Below are 19,864 nucleotides of genomic sequence, written 5' to 3'. Positions count from 1 at the left end.
TCTATTAATAAATATTTTAAAGCCGCTTCAGTGTTGTTATAAAAGAGCATGGAAACTGCTCCCTCCAAAGCGTTCTAGGCTATGCACAGCCTTGCAACACTATTCCTTCACCCAACAATGCTCCCAGCACAACTCTTTTTATTATTATCATCATCAGCCATTGAAAGGAAGGTGCATTCCACCTCATGAATATTTTAGCCAGAAACAATTAGCTTGCATGCTTATCAGAGGCGGGGAATGGCCCTTTGGTCTACAAGTGCTTTCTCCAAACAAGTCTGGAGTGGGAGTGGGTGGGATGGCATGCTTAAAACATTCCAGATCTGAAGTCAGGGATTGTCTCATAGCATCTCAATGCGTGGGCACGGCTGAGCTTCAGAGAGGAAGACTGCCTAAGTGTATCTCCAGACAGCTAGGAATGCCAGTGGTGCCATTCAGAAGACTGAATGGAAGCCCTCATGAATTATGTCCATAGCTCTAGCCAATAGTGAAATGGCTACCAGGTTTTGAGACTCCCACAACATGAATCTGAATGGAGCGTCTTCCTCTTTGCAAAAGTCATAAGCAAACAGTCCAACACACACACACACACACACACACACACACACACACAGAGCTTCAGAACAGAACTCTCAGTAGTTTTTTTCCCTGAAAGCAAAGGTAACTGCGTTGGTTCATAAGAAAAGTTCCAAAATCCACAATAGGGCAATATAATTAGCAGCTTGACTGAAAAGTCACAAAATAGTGAGCAAGATTTTGAGTTCTCCAGGACTCTTCATTTGGTTGAATATTATACAAGGTGTGGGAGAAGGAAGAGAAAATTGTGTCATAATGTTAAGGCCGCAACAGCTACATTGAAGTCAGTCTTAAGATGGAGTGCAGGAAGAAGCCATAGACTTAATAATTTTAGACCTGGGATGAGGAACCTGTGGCCTTCCAGTTGCTGTTGAGCTCCAACTCCCATCAGCCAGGGGTGGTAGGAGTTAGAGTTCAACACCTGGAGAACCCAGATTTGCCATTCCTAGATTGGCTCACTTTGGACTATGTAGGTTTCAGGTTACAGTTGTGATCCTAGCATGAAGAAACACACAATGGCTGACCCCCTACTTCTAAAGATCCAAAATCTAGCAGTTCCTCTAGACCTGTCTCCAGTCTAAAGTGAGACACACAGGTTTCTTGGGGTAGAGAATAAAAGGAAAGAGAAACACTATGTCAGTAAAGCCGAAGATTCATTTTAGGTGGTGGTACTATTCTTAAATAAATTTAAAAAGTCAATGGAAACCAAATTAGGTAGTTGTTATAGAACACATAGAACACAGTCCCATCTTTGGGTTGCAAGCCCTTTTTTCGTGAGAAGCTTCCAAGTATAACATTTGAGGCTGCTGTATTCTGTGTCAAAGCACCTGCCCGCAAGCTGCCCTCTCTGATGGGATTTTTGTAATGAGGCATTCCCAGGATCAGTAGCGACAAAGAATGGGATTCCAAAGGTCAACACAGGACCTTTTTACAAATTTGTCCGGGCAAACTTCCCATTAAAACTATAGCAGGTTTCCATCTATTTCTACAAATGGATAGTGCACGTCTACATACCTTGCAAGCCCAGATGCAAATACTACTCCTAACATTTTCTTACCTGGGTGAAAAGGGATATATGGAAACCTGGCATCATGACAACCGCACTACAGCCCTGTGCCAACTATGTAATGTGTTTATCTTGTAGTGTGCAGTCAAAATAAATAAATATTTTAACCGTCAGTGTAAATCTTGTAAGTATATTCTTAGTATCCCCCAGGGCCCATTTCTACTTCTGGCACTTCAGCTACAGAAGACAGTTTGGTCCAGAGACTTATTTTGAGCATTTTTACTGAACAGAACATACAGAGACAAATTCTGAGACCTTTTTCAAAAAGACAACTTAAATTACTTTTTCTCCTGGCTAGACTTTTTCAACTGGAATGAAGAATCTTTGTTAACTAAAATATGCTTTCAGTTTTATAATGACCTCTTTGGTACTGCAAGCCACATCAACGGTACAGTGGTACCTCGGGTTAAGAACTTAATTCGTTCTGGAGGTCTGTTCTTAACCTGAAACTGTTCTTAACATGAAGCACCACTTTAGCTAATGGGACCTCCTGCTGCTGCTACGCCACAGGAGCACGATTTCTGTTCTCATCCTGAAGCAAAGTTCTTAACCCAAGGTAATATTTCTGGGTTAGCGGAGTCTGTAACCTGAAGTGTATGTAACCCGAGGTATCACTGTATTTGGCACATTCCAAAAGCATCCTTAGCGCTTCTTGTGCTTTGCTCAGTGGCTTTCAACAAATGATATAATAATGTATCTAACAGCTGGCATTCATCTAGGGATACAAAAATTTGTTCAGTCCACATTTTAAAACAAACTTGTCTAACTTGCCAGTTCTTGACTTATATGCAGTTCAGAATGCAGCTGCCATTAGGATTATGCCTGTCTCCAAATTCTGCAGTGCACTTTTGGTTCAAAAAATGTATATATGTATTTTTAAAAATGTGTACCAAAAATTGTTGTTTTAGAAGAAAACACACTGGAAAATGTATAAAAATGTGGAACATTTAAGGGAAGAATGTGTACAAAAAGTAAGCAATTTAAGTACAGTGCAGTGTGTGTGTTTGTGTGTGTGCGCGCAACCTGCAAAAAGGAGAAAATGGACTCATGATTCAGGACATGTGTATCTTACATCGGTCGGAAATAGACAGATCCATACATGCATACATTGGCCTTGTGGGCACTAGTACACACACAAAAATGAAGAACTAAATGTTTAGAACCAGGAAGTGCAGTAACTAGACTGCTGGATTTGGGAAATTCATGCTCAAAACCTTGTTGAGCTATGAAATTTTCTGTGAAGTCTTGGGCAAAGTCTTGGGTGTTTCAGCCTAACTTGCTTTTCCTTCCTAGTGAGTGAGTTTACGCTTGCAGCTTAAACCATTTCCCAGTCACTAAAGCAGAATAGTCCTATTTCTTTCTCACTTCTGGTTCTGGTTCTGTGTTCCTGAAGACAAATCCTTACATATAAATTAGTAAACATCATACAAACTTTCTCATTGAGTCCCGCTGGCTAGGAAGGCCAGGCGAAAGAAGAACATGGGTCATCCGGTTTCCCATCATATGGAAGGCACCATCACAGGCTCATGGTTTCATTTCTCCAGGGCAGAGATGACTTGGGCATGACATACACAATCCTCTTTGCATCCTCATTCTCAGATTTCAGCCAGACTATCAGTGCAACCTGTGTGTGTTTATTCAGAAGCAAATATCATACGAACTTATTCCCTAAGAAATCTGTTTAGCGGAAGGTTGCCAGCATACTCATATCCTGGGATAAGCTCCATTGGACAGGGTCAATACTTTATGGGCAGAGTGATCATAAAGCAGTGGGGAAAATCCATAGTGAAGAAACCACCACTTCCTAAGCCCTTTTGGCTTGTGGAAGGTAGGAGGGAGCAACTTTTCCTTCCATTGTCTGGTATTAAAATCTTTCCCTCCCATTGCCTGCATTGGCCAGTTTAGGTGTATATGTTGGGCGAATGAGGCGGCACAGAATCTGCTGAATGCACAGTCTCCCATGACACACTGCCAGAGAACTATGTTTCTGGCCTTCAATGCAGGTGGTGTTGCAGGACAATGAGAGAGCTTGCCACCACACCAAGGCATCTCCAGGATGCGTGAATATCTCCTTCTCCACAAACAAATCTCCCTCTCTGCCACTGGAGAGGGAGATCCGCAGGATCCAGCAACCACTCAACCCTCTCTCCGAGTTCCCTTCAATTCTTTATCATGTGCTGATACCCCAGATTCCTTATTTTGCTTAATAAATTGCCCTTTTGGCATTGCTGAAAACACCTTCTCTTGCCTTCCACAATTATCTAACTATCTGTTGGTTGAAGCTTTGTTTACTTCAGCTCATATTTGCATTATTCATGTTATTTTGTGCATTCTGAGATAATGCAATAAAGTAAAAAGAAAACCTGGCAAAAGTTCATATCAGAAGTGTGACTTTCTGGGCTTTTTGTTTTATTTTAGCTGCAACCATTTTAAGAGGAGATTGAAAAAGCAGCTTGACAAATCTCATCTCCAATCTACATAATTATTGCTGGTATAAAACAGTAATCTTGCTTACTTGCACGCAGTATTAATGTTGTTGCCACATGTCTTAGAATATGCTGGAGAAATTTTCCTCAGCTCAGCCAGTGAACTGATTCATTTGTTATTAATGCAAGCCATATTTAGCAATGTATCTACAGCATAAGAAGCATCCCCTTTCATCCCAGTGAGACTCCGCCTCCATACAGCTGAATCCCCAAAGCCCTCTGGATTCTATTTTGTATGACCAAATGAGGTAAAACAAAAAATAAAATAAAAATGTAAACCTGGGCTAAAATCCACCCCCCAGAGCCTCTGAGCAGCTATTTTTAGCTTTGAAAGGGCTTTTGTCTGAGGATGCTGCCTGATTGTATCCTTGTGTCTGCTTTCTCAGTTTTAAACAAACATGAGGTTACTAGTAGGCAGAAGAATGGTGATAAATAATGCTAATAAAATCCTCACTGAACCATCTAATGGAGTTTCAAAACAGATGCCTGCTGTTCATTCTAACAATGTCAGGAACGTTCAGATGTTCAAGGATCATTCAAGAGGGCAGTTATCCTCTGGTAACTTTGGTCTGGTAAAGAATTAATAGCTTCAATGCAGACTTGAATACTTCTCTGAAACAGCTCTGCTGATATGCTGTAAACCATTGCAATAGAAGATGGGTCACAACTGGTCTGATCAGTTGGTTAGAGCATGGTGCTGATAATGGCAAGGCTGCAGGTTTGATCCTTGTATGGGACAGCTGCATATTCCAGCACCGCAAGGGGTTGGACCAGATGATCCTCAGGGTCCCCGCCAACTCTACAATTTTATGATTCTATGAGGCATAGGTGCCAACTCCTTGGGGCTCTGGGTGCCCGGACACCCACAAAATTCCCCATGAAGGGACAGGGCACCCACAAATTTCAGTGTCAGGACCATGCAAACTGCATGGCACTCACGGCCCCGACGTTCACAGGGCCAAGTTGGCACTCCTGTTATGAGGCCAAAGGATGCAAAGATGAACAATAGTGGCTGTGCTGCCCCCCCCCCCATCTATGGGGTCCTGCCTCACTAATATGCAATGCACAGGAATATACAGGATTAATAATAATAATAATAATAATAATAATAATAGTACCCTGGCCGGAGCCGGGCTCAGAGCGGCTAACATCATATAAATAATACAATATGCATGAAAACAAGCAATCAATCGATTAAAATGCACCCCAAAATTAATTCTAATACATTAAAATTAAATTAAAACTGGACAAATGATTTTTTTATAATATTTTATTAAGGTTTTTACATAAAAGGAAGAAACAGAAGAAAAATACAAAAATACAAAAATACAAAAGAACAAGAACAACAACATAAACAAAAAAAGAAAAAAACCAATAAAAACAATTCCATTTTCATAATATTCCTTGCGTTTACTTATTTCCCAGACTTCCTCACACCTCCCCTCACTGTATTCCAGTTCATATATTTAATCAGCAAATCCCTTCCCTCTATCTTAACTTAATCTTTATCTTAATATCTTAATATATCCTAATCTTTTCTTAATATCTTAATATATTAAACCTTTTAATTTTACATCTTTTAAGCTTCAAGTTTTCCATACTCCTTCCCCATTTTATTGCTAATAACCTTTTAAGCTCAATCCGATGTCATTCTAACATTCATTTAAAACTGGACAAATGACAACCCTCAGGTTAAAATTGAAAGCGGTTAATACTCGCCAGGACCAACTGTTTCCACTGTTATTATAAGGACCTGTGAGCGGGCTGGGAAACCTCCTTCATGCTTGTTCTTACACAAAGAGAAAATGAGTCAGTATGAACCATGACAAAAGGCCTGGCAGAACAGCTCCATCTTGCAGGCCCTGCAGAAGGATGTCAAATCTTGCAGGGCCCTGGTCTCTTGTGACAGAGCATTCCACCAGGCTGGGGCCAAGGCCAAAAAGGCCCTGGCTCCATTCGAGGCCAGTCTAATTTCCCTGGGGCCCAGAATCTTCAGGGTGTTGTTATTTGCAAATTGTAAGGTCCTCCGTGGGATATACCAGGAGAGGCAGTCCCGTAGGTATGAGGGTCCTAGGCCAAATCAATCCCACATGCATCCTGCTTATCACCCATCCCCTCCCTAGATTTTCTCCCAGCTTGATCCATTACCAAAAGGAAGTCCAGCTGGAAGGAAACTGGTTGTGGACAGGGATGGTAGGGGGAAATGGAGAGAGTACAGTGGTACCTCAGGTTACAGACGCTTCAGGTTACATACGCTTCAGGTTACAGACTCCGCTAACCCAGAAATAGCACTTTGGGTTAAGAACTTTGCTTCAGGATGAGAACAGAAATTGCATGATGATGGCGCTGCGGCAGCGGGAGGCCCCATTAGCTAAAGTGGTACCTCAGGTTAAGAACAATTTCAGGTTAAGAACGGACCTCCCTGGTTCTGAATGGGGTAACTGCCCCTGAAGGACAAGCTGCACAGCCTGGGGTGTTTTTTTGGACTCACAGCTGTCCATGGAGGCACAGGTTAATTCTATGTCCTGGGCTACCAACTCCATCTGGTACATTGGCTGAGACCCTACCTGCCTGCGCACTCTCTTGCCAGAGTGGTACATGCTCTGGTTAGGGGAGTTTTGTTTAATGTTTGATATTTTGTTATGTTTTTATATCTGTTGGAAGCCGCCCAGAGTGGCTGGGGAAACCCAGTCAGATAGTCAGCATATAAATTAATTGTTGTTGTCATTGTTGGGTTTAAGAGAACCAAACTTTAAATTCTTTATGCATCATTGTACAACTGTCAGACAATATGGAACCCATGTTTACATGGTGTTCCAATTGTGAGGTTATATCAGCACCGGGGGGGGGGGGGGTGTCTTGTGTGAAACAGTCCTAACAAGAGAACCTTAGGTATTAGGTAGAATCCAGGAAAGACTTTGCTCAAGTTTGGGCCAGAATTTTTATTGCAGTTTGAAATTCATGTAAGCCTGAATGCCATACAAAGCTCATCTCAAATGTTAATGCCCTTCCTTCTAGAGGCACAATATTCTAGATGCTATTTTTAAACTGGAACAGTTTGAGTGCAGTAAATCATGCCCATAAGGCACCACAATTCAATAAACAACCTGTTTCCTTGTTAATACAGTCCAGAATTCAGAGAACCTGTTTAGTGATGACATAAGCCTACATTTAGATGAAAAGATAAAAGCTTAGAGCCATTGTGTATATTGTCTGTGTCCCATATGGTTTTCTGTTGCATCAAGAGTTTAACATATATTTTGAATGCACCAAGAAATAGGAGTGGGTGAAAAGTTTTCCGCTGCTGGGCAACCTCCAATTCCTTCTCAATTTTAGAAACAAACTGGCTCAGGTAGGGCTCAACTCTTCCCAATCCACTCCAAGTTTATTTGTGTTTCCAAGTGCCTTGCAAATACATGGGGATGTTACAAGGACCTGGATTGTGGTGGGGTTTCTGAGCACAATTCAAAGTGTTGGTGCTGACCTTTAAAGCCCTAAACAGCCTCGGCCCAGTATACCAGAAGCAGCATCTCCACCCCCATCATTCAGCCATCATTCATGAGGTCCAGCTCTGAGGGCCTTCTGGCGGTTCCCTCACTGCAAGAAGTGAGGTTACAGGGAACCAGGTAGAGGGCCTTCTCGGTGATGGCACCCACCCTGTGGAACGCCGTCCCATCTGATGTCAAGGAAATAAACAACTATCTGATTTTTAGCCCATAGTCATGTTTAGCTACCAAGTGCATGGCGGCTCGTGAGAGGTCATGTTGAACTATCTGCAGCAGACATGTAAGCAGCACTGGGAGAATTTGTTTCCCATTGCGCTCATGGTTCAGTGACTAGACTGTTAAAGGCAGAAGTGGTTGAGATGGACTTGAGTAACCAGTTACAGTGCTGTTACACCTGCCCTCTGTAGCGGCCATGACTAATCAAGTGCTGGGAGCAAGATTGACCAAAACGAACAATTGAGCTGATGCTGCGAGACTTGTAATTTGGAGCTTATATCCCGCCCCCCTTCCTGTCAAAACAAACAAGAAATCTTTTCCATCTTAGCTTTGGATCTGTGGAGAGTCCAGCAATCCATAATTCTCCAAAAGGATGTTCATCCTCTTTTTGAAAATCTCCCACATGGCCCCAGCTGCTTTAGCTTACTGTATCACATGGGCCTTAATCAGCAAGCGCACCAGGCTGAGCTAAAATGTTGCTTTGTTGTAATGTTTTAGACAAAGGCACAGTTGTTTTAAGAAGGGAGCTTTCCACATTTTGAACCACATTTTTATATTTAAAAAATTGCAACCAAGAATCTAGTTTTCCCAGAAGAGGCAAGCTAATAAGGAAAAGAATGCTGTGGTGACCATCTGACCTCAAAATATTAAGAATGGGATACCTTTTCAAAATAAGGAATGTGATGATATCAGTCTTTGCAATAATAATGCCTTGAGAAAGTGTCAGACTACAAAACCAAGGTCTAGCCACTCTTTATTTAGTTGAAAATTGTAAGATTAGCGGGGGGGGGGGGGGTTTAAATTCCTGTTCCTGACAGTGGATTTTAACTTCTATTTAAATGTATATACTTGAGAGCTAACCTGGATGAGATATTAAATCTGCATCTAACCTGTAGCTTTTTAAAACCGCAAATCACACAAGCAGTGGGTATGCACATCATTATTGGGATCACAGCAGCTGTGGAGTAGGGATTTAACTCTTTCCTGGCACCAGTGGATTGAATCTAGCCCAAGGGGTGCCGATGAAATCGGTATGAAAAGTGAACCGTGACTTTAAGAGCCAGTGATTTCAGTGGGAATTAATTGCTACTGGGATCCAAACCAGTCAGGAGTTTCCTAGCAATGCAAATTTGAGCTTTATGGGAGGGATTTTCCCAAGGAAGGGTTCGATTGCCCCTGCTGTGATCTTAATAATTATCCGTTTCTCCAGCTGGTGCTATTTGCATTAAAACAACACCATAAAAACCATACTTGTTAAATGTAAAGACACATTTTTAACATGGCATGCAGAATCAGAGCCTTAGGGCATTTCAGGTATCAAGGACGCAATAATCCTCCTGTTCCTGGATCCTAGCAATCAGGCTGAAGATCTCCTGATAGCACATGACTCATTTCAGGCCTGGCACCAGACAACTTCTTTGTATACCAACCCTGCCCACTTCCTGTCTCATTCTAGCAAAGGTGCGCCCTGAATGAGATGGCATTGGTGTATGGCCAAGGTTAGCGTCTGACGTGATACTTTGTCATCTACATGTTTTTCCCTTGGGATTTTACCTTCTGATTCAAGGTTGTACTAATGTACCCTTAGGGCTTGCTTGCCAGCTCTCTGCTTTTTAAATGACTAATTTCCATTATGTAGCATCTTTACCTATAACTGAACAATACTATTTCACAATATTTTTTTCTAAAAAAAACCCCCAGACAGTAGGAACCAAAAGCAAGTATCTGATCTGCGCATGAAGCCTCCTTCTTCTTGGCAAGGTTCATTGGAAGGAAAGGCAGCTCGGTTAAGACTGTATCTGTGGTGCCTTGTAATTGGCTTGCAGAGGAGATGTTCCTATGAGGACTGTGCCCCAACATGCTTGGAAGCAAGTTTATAAGGCCACTGTATCCAAAAGGAGCTTTTAAAGAAGCACACACATATATCTGCAATTTTATACACTAAAATGCAATACTAAACTTTGGAATTTTAGATAATACACACACCCAATTCTCATTCTAATATTTGAACATGCTCTTTTGGGGGGGGGGAGAAATATTTTGTATAACACCCTAGCTTTGAACAGATTACCAGTGCAGCATACAATAAAAGTCATATAGGTCACACCTGGGCAGTCAGTAGAGCACAAGACTCTTAATCCTATGGCTGTGGGTTCAAGCCCCACATTGGGCAAAAGATTCTTGCATTGCAGGCGGTTGACTAGATGACCCTCATGGTCCCTTCAAATTCTACAATTCTACGATTCTACAAATGTGGCTTATTTTACATAGCTTCCTTCCTATGTGGCATGCAGCAAAACAAGGGGCGCATAGGTACCCCCTAACCAGTCAATGTGTTTGCAAATTCCGATTTAGACATTCCAATTGCTGGCTTAAGAAATACTGAACATTCTCCTAAACTGTTCCAAACAGTGCATCCAAATATTGCTAAGGATTAGGTAAAACCTTCTCTTATGAAACTAAAATAGCAAATAGTAGTAATAATATGGCTACTCTAGTTCAAGTATTTTAATCCACTTGTTTTCCTTTACTTTTTTGAACAGTACTTTGGACCTCATCTAGTGGATTAATCTGAAATGTTGGTTTGAGAGGATGAACACCCTTTTTTCCAGCTCCAACAAAGGCAAGTGCACTTCAGATTGTTTCCAGTTAACAGAGACCTCCCGCCTTAGGTGAATGATTGACCTTTTTTCCAACTGAGTGTGGCTGGAATGCTGAATTAGTAACCAACATTTACTTAACTCTACAAGTTTCATATGCGGTGCTTACCTTAAGAGTAAAATATGTGCAACAAGACCTGCTGGCAAACACTCCGCGGCCCCAGCTGGCTTTCCTTCAAAAGGCATTAAGAGAGCATTTTCCATCCCCAGCCAAGGGCTCCGTGATGCGTATTTCATAAGAGGCAAATTCTCTGCCATGTGCCACTCAGGAATGTGGCTGTCTTGAAGCAGCAACCAGGAGGCTTATCACATTGCCAGAAAGCCTTTCCACAAGGTAAATTAATGAGCTGTTGCACAAGCCAAAGTTCTTTGGGCTGCTCTGTAATGAAGCTTAACTCTTTTTTCTTAAATGCCTTTCTCCAGACAAAAAGTGGATAACTTTCAGTAATAATAATAATAGTAGTAGTAATAATGATGATAGAGCTATAATGTTGTGGTCCCCTCACAATTTTCCATCCTCGTACGGTGCCCTCACAATTTTTATTTTAAAAATGAGTGGGTTTATGTTGTTGCTAGGAGGGGTTGTCCTGCTTTTTTTGTCTGTTTTATTTATTGTGGGGTGTTTAGTCTTTTGTTGGGGGGAGGGCTAATCTTTACCAGATTTTCCCATAACAGTTTCTTAGCTTCCCAAAGGTAACTGCCTATAAATGCAGGCCTATTTAGACAAAGACATGCTTCTGGGACAAAATCCAAATCAAGACCCCTTTGACTACATGACCAGAAATATTAGTCAGCAAGTCTGGTAACTGGTAAAGGATCCACCAAGCTGAAAATGCAGCCACTCTTAATTTTGCATAGTGATCTGTGTAAAGTCATAAGCAGTATGACTTTTGCACTACTTTTGACCTTTCTGAGTGTTCTGCCTGATCAGAGAGATAGGGCAGGGCTCTGCACATTTAATAGCTTTGCAGAAGGGTAAATTTTCAGCAGGTCTTCCTCTACAGAACTGTTGAAGGGAAGGTGCTGAACCCTATGTCTCAGTGTGTTCATGCAGAATACCCAGAAAGGTTAATAGCAGTGCAAAAGTCATGCTTTCCTTTTCACCTGGTGGCTCTCTTCAAAGGCAGGATGTGTCCATGGAGGGCTGGTCCTTGTGACACTCTCTGTTTGTGTACTTTGCCCCTTACCAGTTCTGCCCCGTCAAACAAACAAACCTGGAAGCATGTTTGTTTGATTACGGTAAAACTAACCTCCGCATTTTCCAACAGCTAACGGCAAGACATCATGGGAGCATGGCAGTTTTGGTTTCCACCAGACCATTCGGGGTAGAATAGAATGCATAAGCACTCTGGTTCTGGGCTCCTTATTGCATTATGCTACACTGGAGTACTCTATAGTGGGAATGGTCTGAGATGGAAGAACAACACCTCCGTCCCTTGCTCAAAAAGCCTGGCCAATATGCTCTCTTGGATGTACCTGCTTTTTATTTGTAAGATTCCTTACAGCAGGGTTTCCAAAACATGGGTCTCCGGCTGTTTTTGGATTATAATTCCCATCATCCCTGACCACTGATCCTGCTAGCTAGGAATGATGGGAGCTGTAGTCCAAAAACAGCCAAGTTTCTGAAACCTTGCCTTACAGTGCCAAAATGAATTTCTACAGAGAATCAAATGTAGAGTAATTTCCCAGGTTGAAAGACAAGAAGGTAAAGTAGCACCTTCTAGATGAAAGCAACAGTAATAAACCTTGGCAATGAACTACGACATCAGGGATCACTGCTGTGGACCACAGGCAGGCTTGTGCTCACAGAAGCCATCCCTGGATCCCACTGCTCCTTCCCCTCCCTCTGCTGAAATCACACTTGAAAGAAGCCTCCCTTAGACAACAGAAGGCATTTCCTACCAAGTCTAATAGTCACATGAAGGGCAAGGGGTGGGGGGTTAACACTTGGGACGGAGAGTGTTATGGAATGTGTGTAGTGCCCATGATGTTTCATCTGGTCTGCACATGCACCCACCAAGTCAAAAAGGTCAGCTACTCCCGAATTAGATAGCACACAACTTTTAAATCTATTCAACAAACTTCTTTCTAATGCGAATTCATCTGTTTATTGTTATTTGAATTTCTAAGTTGTTGGAAGAAAAGTTGTACATTTCCTGCAATTGCTTTGCACAACAGAAAAAAAGAATCAAAATAATTTTATTATAATTGAACAATTAACAGAATAATTCCATTGTATCCAGTAATGGTGCGCACACATATATAAAGTTAGAAATTTCACGATTAGAAACAAAACACCAAGTAAATGTGAAGAACAGATGTAGCCCCAAATTTTATGTACAGAAATAAAGTGAGGTATACTGGCTTTACAATACCCAGGAGTTTTGAAATAGAAAACGTAAGGTACAATGAACCAATTCGACTTGGAACAATCAACATTCTAGAGAGGGGGGGAAATGAAATGTATACATTTTCAGGAAAAGAATCAAAGACTATTAAAGAAAGACATCAGACACAAAAAAGTGTAGCTCACATAAAGTCAGATATCAGGTACTTATAGGAAATAAATAGTCATAATAAATACTTGACATCCTAATAGACCTTTGTATTCTTCTATCACTTTTGTTTGTAGCAAAAAGTATTAGCTGCAGATTGCTTATGGACCATAAGGATATATTTCATGGTCTACACTGTGAAAATCAAAACAAAAATCTCTCATGTTTTCCGTCAAATTTTAACCTGATAGAGCACAAATTCTTAGAGTCTTTCTCATATCAGCATTGCATAGTATAAGCAAATAGACTCCAAAACCAGACAGCACACTTCCTAACCATGTATTGGGTTGCTAAAGAAAGAGATTCTGCACACAAATATGTTTTCTCTTTAGCTGACTCATAGCTCTTTCCTACCTGATCTGCCTGTCTGCTTCAAAATCAAAATGTTTCTCTGTTTCACCCATGCAACTTTGATGGTTGTCACATTTCCAAGACTGCAAAGGAGTTCCAGGACATAAAAGACCATTTGAGCACTTTTGTTAAGTGTCTGATCACCCATTGCTTTGGTCAGCCAGAACCATAGTGATAAGCGTATTCGTGCTAATGGAGACAACCAAACTCTCACCACCACCCTTGTATATTGCTGGCTGCAGGAATGCATCAAGTTGCCCCAAGTACTAGGGCTTACTGTGCTAGGCACTGGACAAAGTATAATATTTATTCTGGTTCATTAAAACAACATTTTATGCAGTCCATAACAATTCACAACATAATATGGCCCATAACAATTCCAAATGCAATAATTTACAGAAACCTACAGAATAAATTAACAGAAGAATAAATAACAATTTTTTAAAAAGATCTAATCCCTTTATACCACAAGGTCTCATCTGCACAACCACTAAATTGCACAATAAAATCCCAACCTAAAGTTTGTAAGAATTGAAATAATATTGACATACTTGGCCTTATTTTTCTGCCTTTGATACCTTTGCTCTTAAATGTATTCTGCATGACTCTAATGGCAAATGATAGATACTACAAACCACAGGAGTGGTCCTAGTTCTGCAAACTTCCTCTGAAAAGGGAAGTTTCCTCTGAGTGCAGCTTCCTCTGAAAAGCTGTTGGCAACCCACAGTAAGGTTCAGGTGAGTTTTAATCATGCCAATATACCCTTCCCCACCTTCACAAGAGAGCCAATTCACACAGTTGTGTTGTGGAAATCTGCACTTGTGCCATTGTGGTACAAGAAACCATGCATGTGCAAATCAGCCTTAAATTTCTTTCTGAAAAGGAGTAGAGGATAGACTATGCTCAAGGGACACTTATTAAGCCAGAGGAATCAAATAGATTAGGTCCTTCATAAACAAGAAAGCAGCCTCCTGTTTTATGTCTAGTTGCTATGCTTCTGATCACTGAGAGGACTTGTTTTATTATACACCAAGCTCAAATGAAAAGGACAGCAAATGAAATTCACAGTAACTGTTCAAGTTATATAACCCCTTTCTCAAGAAAACCGATACAGTCCAAGTGCAGATTTTCATGTAGCAACTCACCTTCACGGACTGAGGCATGATATTTAGCATGCCAGGTCTAACTTTAACCCAATTAAAGCCAACTTGCACAGGGACTGCATTTGCCCACAACATCAAACCATAGTTTAAAGTAAATGGTAGCTTTAAATGTTTGCAAGTACTTTGTTCCTTCCCTGCTGCTGTCTGGGAGAGGAAACAAGGCAGAGTCTGGCTTGTTTTCCCAGGTTCACACTAACACCAGATTCTGCTTTGCTTCCTCTGCTGTGCAACACAGAAGTGGAGGAGGATCAGATTGCTCATGTACATTAAAAGCACCATCTTAAAACTATGTTCCAACACTGCATGTGAACCAGGACAGAGAGAACCACCTCTCACCAAACACTGAGGAAGCAACCAAATGAAATATTGATCATGCAAACAAAACATCACAAAAATCACCATGGGGTGACTTTATCATGTGAAAAAGTTTAATGAGGCCCCACACTGAGAATCTTCTGGCATTAACATATGGTGCTCTGACAGAGTTCAACTGGCCATATCAAAGATATCAAAATATACCTTCCTTATATTTTCATTTGCTTTAAATTATACTTTTGCTCTGAAACTTGCATGGTAGGACTGAAAACAAACTCAAATAAATACAAAATAAATAGAACAAACTCACCATCTTAATACAGTAACAGGCAGCTATCAAACCCAACTGCATACATGTCTGTTTCAACCCCACATCAAAGTATCCATATACATGATCGAGAATCAGAGGTCATTATCAAATCTTTTCTCAGCAACTACCTCTGTCTACACAAATAGGTAATTCCAGGCAGTTTCAGTCACACCACTGTGATTCGTTCACAGGTCACTTCATTTTTACTGAAAGGTGAGATCATCTAAGCAAATCAGTGTTTGACTCTTCCAACCATTGATTCACTTCTTGAATGGTATAAACAAGTTCAGGTGTGGAGTTGTCTATTCAAAGGGAACCTGTGTGAACTGGTCTCTCACCCTGAGACTTGCAACAAGTACGTCCCCTCCATATGATAACGGGATCTCATTAGGAATAGACCTCAAAATCTTAACCACTTGTCCCTGACCATCATTTTCTCTTTACTGGCGACAAAACCATCAAATACCTTCAAAGTACTGCTGTGCAAATGCTTCAGTTTCAGAGGAAATCCCTCGTGCCAGTTTTCATTGCTACACTGTATGCTCAACAACCACATTTTGTTATATCAAACTATTGTGTACAAATAAATATAAGCCGAGATGAAGAAAGGAAGAAAACACAACCACATATCAACCTAACTAGTAAGCCCAGTGATTCCATCTCAAAGTAGGTTCATAAAATGAACAAAAACTCAGGCTCTGTATACACCTGTGAAAGCCCTTTAGAAAGGCAGGAAAATAATGCCTTCATTTCCTGTTCAAACTAATTCAGACAGGTTGAAATGGTTCCTAGCATGAGGAATGGACATAAAAGAAAACTCAAACCACCAGATTTGAAACCTGGATTTTTTTGGGCATCATTTGCAATCATTGCAAGCCTGAGAACTGAAGCCGAAATTCCTTTCAGCAAATCTGCTTTTCCCTGAAGGTCCATTAAAATTATATAATAACAGTAGATAAATCTAACCCTTATGAATGCCAAGGGAAGAACTTCCAAACAGGAAGTTATCAAAGTCAACATAAATGCTTTTCCCCATCAGCACAAACTTCAAAAAGAGACACTAATCACATATTGTGCATATGTGAAACTTAAAATAAATTAAGCTGCTACATGTTAGATATTGGGTTACAAAAGCAGCAGAGGTAGCAGCACCAGCAAACCTTTGGGTCAAATATTGGAGGGGTGACATTGACCCACCTGAGGCTCACAGAAACCCTAGCCTTCCTCTTATATAGTTTTTTGCATACTGTCTTGGAGACAAACAATAAAATAAGCAAACCTCTGCCAAGATAAAAGTAGTTTTATCTTAGTCTTCTGCCACCAAACTGCACACACTTTATGTTGGAATGCAAAACTCATATGGATTCTGTAGGAAATGTCCACGAGCACTCACTTGGTTTTTTCCAAACTTCTGATGACCAAACTACACTTTAAAAATGCTAACACCCAAAAAGGGGTACTTTCAGAGCATGTAATAGCAAAGATTACCCATCTTCACCTTCTGATCTGGGTTCATCTTCTGACTGGAAGGAGGCCAGAGCAATGAAGCAATTCATGCAAAGATGTAACAGACTCCCCTAATGGTAGCAAATTTGCTCCAACTCTGCATAGGGGAGTATTTGAAATATTCTGTTACAGCTGGTGCAAAACTCACAGCAGAATTAATTTTCCTCAGAAGGTGGCTAATTGGGGAAGGCAAGGTCAGAGCAGTGACTTGCTGAGAGATACATAATATCTTCTTTCACCACCCACCAGATTGTGGTACACAATCTGGGAAAGATTTCCTACAAAATCCACAGACTTATTACATTCCCGTTGTACTTCATACCACCATAGATATTTCAAATGCTACAAAATAAATATCATTGTATTTTAAAATGCCCATCTTTCTGCTCCAAAAATTTTAACTTACCAAATTTTCTTAATAGATTAAAATGAGAGTTCAAGTAAAAAAGAAAGAAAGAAAGAAAGAAAGAAAGAAAGAGGTTTAAAAACTTCATTTATACCTCACAATAAACTCTTAAAAACTCATACACGGTACTATATTTACAAAAAGGTCACTCTTAGCAATTGAGATTGTTTGTGCTTTGTATTTTAGTGACTGAGGTAGTTTAATATACAGTACAATTGAAAGGAAGAAAGCAGGGCACATGCCTGACTTTTGTCGCCAAGAACAAAATCTTTTGGCTAGTCTGGTAAATGTGTACTTAGAGTTCAATAATTATCTTTAGAGTTGGGCTCCTGGGTTTCATAACATGCAGGATGCACACACTCAACAAGTCTAGAGAGAGGCTCCTGCTAATGATTTACAGATGTTGAAGTGTCCAGCCGGCACATATTCTGTAGTTCAGCAGATGTAGGCAGAGCAGCCATACATGCAGCACAGGGACGAAGGAAGCCGTGCTGTTGAGGACTGTGCAGTCCAATCAACACGTGGCCTTGTGCCTTGGCATTGTGTGAAACAGCAAAACCGATAGGTGGAGAGAGAGCTTGAAAGAAAATTCTTGATATGACTGGACAACATTCCCACATTAAAACTTCTCCCGTTGTCAGGATTCATTGTCTTCTAGGAGAAGCTCATTCAATGCAATTACGGTAGCTGCAAAGTCAACTAGCTCCACAAAATCTGATGTAATTATGTTAACGCCCATGACGCCTGGTTTCTGCAGCTTCACCCAGTCCAGAATCGAAGGGAGATTCCTAAAGGGAAAAGAAAGGAAAATGTAACATGTTCCTTCGTTGTGTGCATGAGGCACATTGCATCCTGTATATAATCAGCATGCTGGCACTGCATACAAATACAGCATTCTCCCAAACTGCATTGTCTTGAATCCAGAGTTCTGTGAGTGGAGCTCAACTCACAGAAAGGGGAGCACTCAGGTCTCACCCCCTTCCTCCTGCAGCTCACTATGCCCCCATCTGCTATGGAGTTGGGGATGGGGGCTCTCCAGACCAGGGGCCTGCAAGGGGTTTTGGCAAAAATGGTCCTTTCCGTACTTCTATTAATGTAAGCCTCCTTTGCATCTAAGCCCTGTTTCATGAATGGAGGAACTTTTCATGAGTGGAAGGCTTTGGATTCAAACCACTATGCCAATAAGGAACTGTCTCTTTGAGAAACAGGGGTGGCAGCAACTCACCCAATATGAGATGCAGCAGAAGCTCATAGGTGAAGTTATCAGTGGAGCAAGCCACATCTGATAATCTCTCACCTATTAAAAGCCAAATTCTGATTGGCTCGGGAACAACGCTACAAGGTGTGTGAGAAGGAAATAAACAAGGAAATGTTTTGCAGCTTGTTGGAGCTATCCTTGTATCTGGTTTAGAGTCTGCAGCTAGTGCAGAATGAAACTGGCAGTGTACTTTGTTACATGTATTATACCAGCATTGAAAGATCTGTACTGCTGCCTATTTATTACCAAGCTAAATGTCAACTACAAAGCCTTGAACTTAAGGCTCTAAACAACTTGGAATCGGGTACCTAGCACACCATCTCCCCTTGTACAGACCAAGCCAATCTTTAAGATCTTTTGATTAGCAGGATGTCACCTGGTGACAATACAGAAACAGATGAAATCACCTGGCATCTGAAATGCCCCCCACCTTGGGTAATTTGTGAGGCAAAGCAAGTACTGACCTTTAAGCACTTCTTAAAACCTTATGTTTACCCAGCCTATCCTAGACTCTGACTCTTCATTTTTATTTTGTTGTTTTGTACCCTGCTTGGCTTTGTTTGTGATATACAATTGGGTTGTGTTTCCTTGTGTTTTGGAAATGTTATTGAAAGTTGCTGTATTGTTATTGTTTTTATCTAAACTGCTTAGAGGTTATCTATCTATATATGCAAAAGAGAGGAACAAAGTTGTGCAACATTTTTACATTCTAGCTCAGATACTAGGGTGAATGTATCAGTGTTCGAGTACAGGATTCCTTTTCAAGGTCTAAAGGAAACCTCTGTAAATCACAGTGGCCTTGTTCCGGCACTCAAAATATATGCAATGAGTGTGCATGGAGGTGGCAGGCATATGTTCATACATTCTTAGGGAGCCCCCATGTGTATGCTGAGCAGTTTTTCACCCGAGCTTCCCTTAAAAATTAATATTGCTGTGTGTTATTCTTTCAAAACTCTATCTGCATGAAACGAAAAACTTCATTTTGGCAGTAAGCAGCATGCCATGACAAATTTCCCAGGAAAGCTGCAAGTTTAAAAGTTGAGATTATTGGTACAGTTAGTAAGTCTTTATAAATGTAATGTGGAAGTTAATTTTTTTGTTTGAATTGCTTATAAAATATGATGTCTTGGTTTTAACAGTGGAAGGTATTGTACTGAAAGGAAATTCTCTATTAAAACTGTGTTAATAACATCTTTATGTATTACCAGGTTTTGCAGTAATTTCATCCCACTCTTTTTCATAGAAGCCTCCTTCCATGCTAACAAAAGACTATCTGGGCCATTATGTAAACATTTGACTTGCATTTATAGTCACCTTTACATCCAGAAATTTTCAGCAATGGCTTAGTTGCAATGCCGGATTAAACCCTGCAGAGGCCCCTAGGCAGAAGAAATCTTGGCTCTCCCCCCTCACACATGCTCTAGTGGGATAGCATTGAACTAATAAAGTTTGGTTGTACTTTTCATTCAAGATCAAATCAATATTATTTTGGT

At 40.8% G+C, this 19,864-nt stretch overlaps 1 protein-coding gene and 1 long non-coding RNA gene across 2 annotated transcripts in view; one reads left to right on the top strand and one right to left on the bottom strand.

Annotated features, from left to right (window-relative positions):
* Positions 1–19,864, top strand: part of LOC310676528 — a 719,806-nt gene that overhangs the window by 108,658 nt on the left and 591,284 nt on the right. The gene's annotated exons all lie outside the window — the stretch shown is intronic.
* Positions 12,593–19,864, bottom strand: part of PLCXD2 (phosphatidylinositol specific phospholipase C X domain containing 2) — a 29,316-nt gene continuing 22,044 nt past the window's right edge. The window contains exon 4 of the mRNA XM_083438479.1: positions 12,593–17,901. Coding sequence (XP_083294605.1) covers positions 17,751–17,901 — 151 coding nt within the window. The 3' untranslated portion in view covers positions 12,593–17,750. The remainder of the gene's footprint in view (positions 17,902–19,864) is intronic.

The sequence above is a fragment of the Podarcis tiliguerta genome (assembly GCF_965153285.1).
Source record: "Podarcis tiliguerta genome assembly, chromosome: 4".
Classification (NCBI taxonomy): domain Eukaryota; kingdom Metazoa; phylum Chordata; class Lepidosauria; order Squamata; family Lacertidae; genus Podarcis; species Podarcis tiliguerta.
The sequence above is the reverse complement of the archived record's forward strand: the minus strand, read 5'-3'. Positions and strand labels throughout refer to the sequence as shown.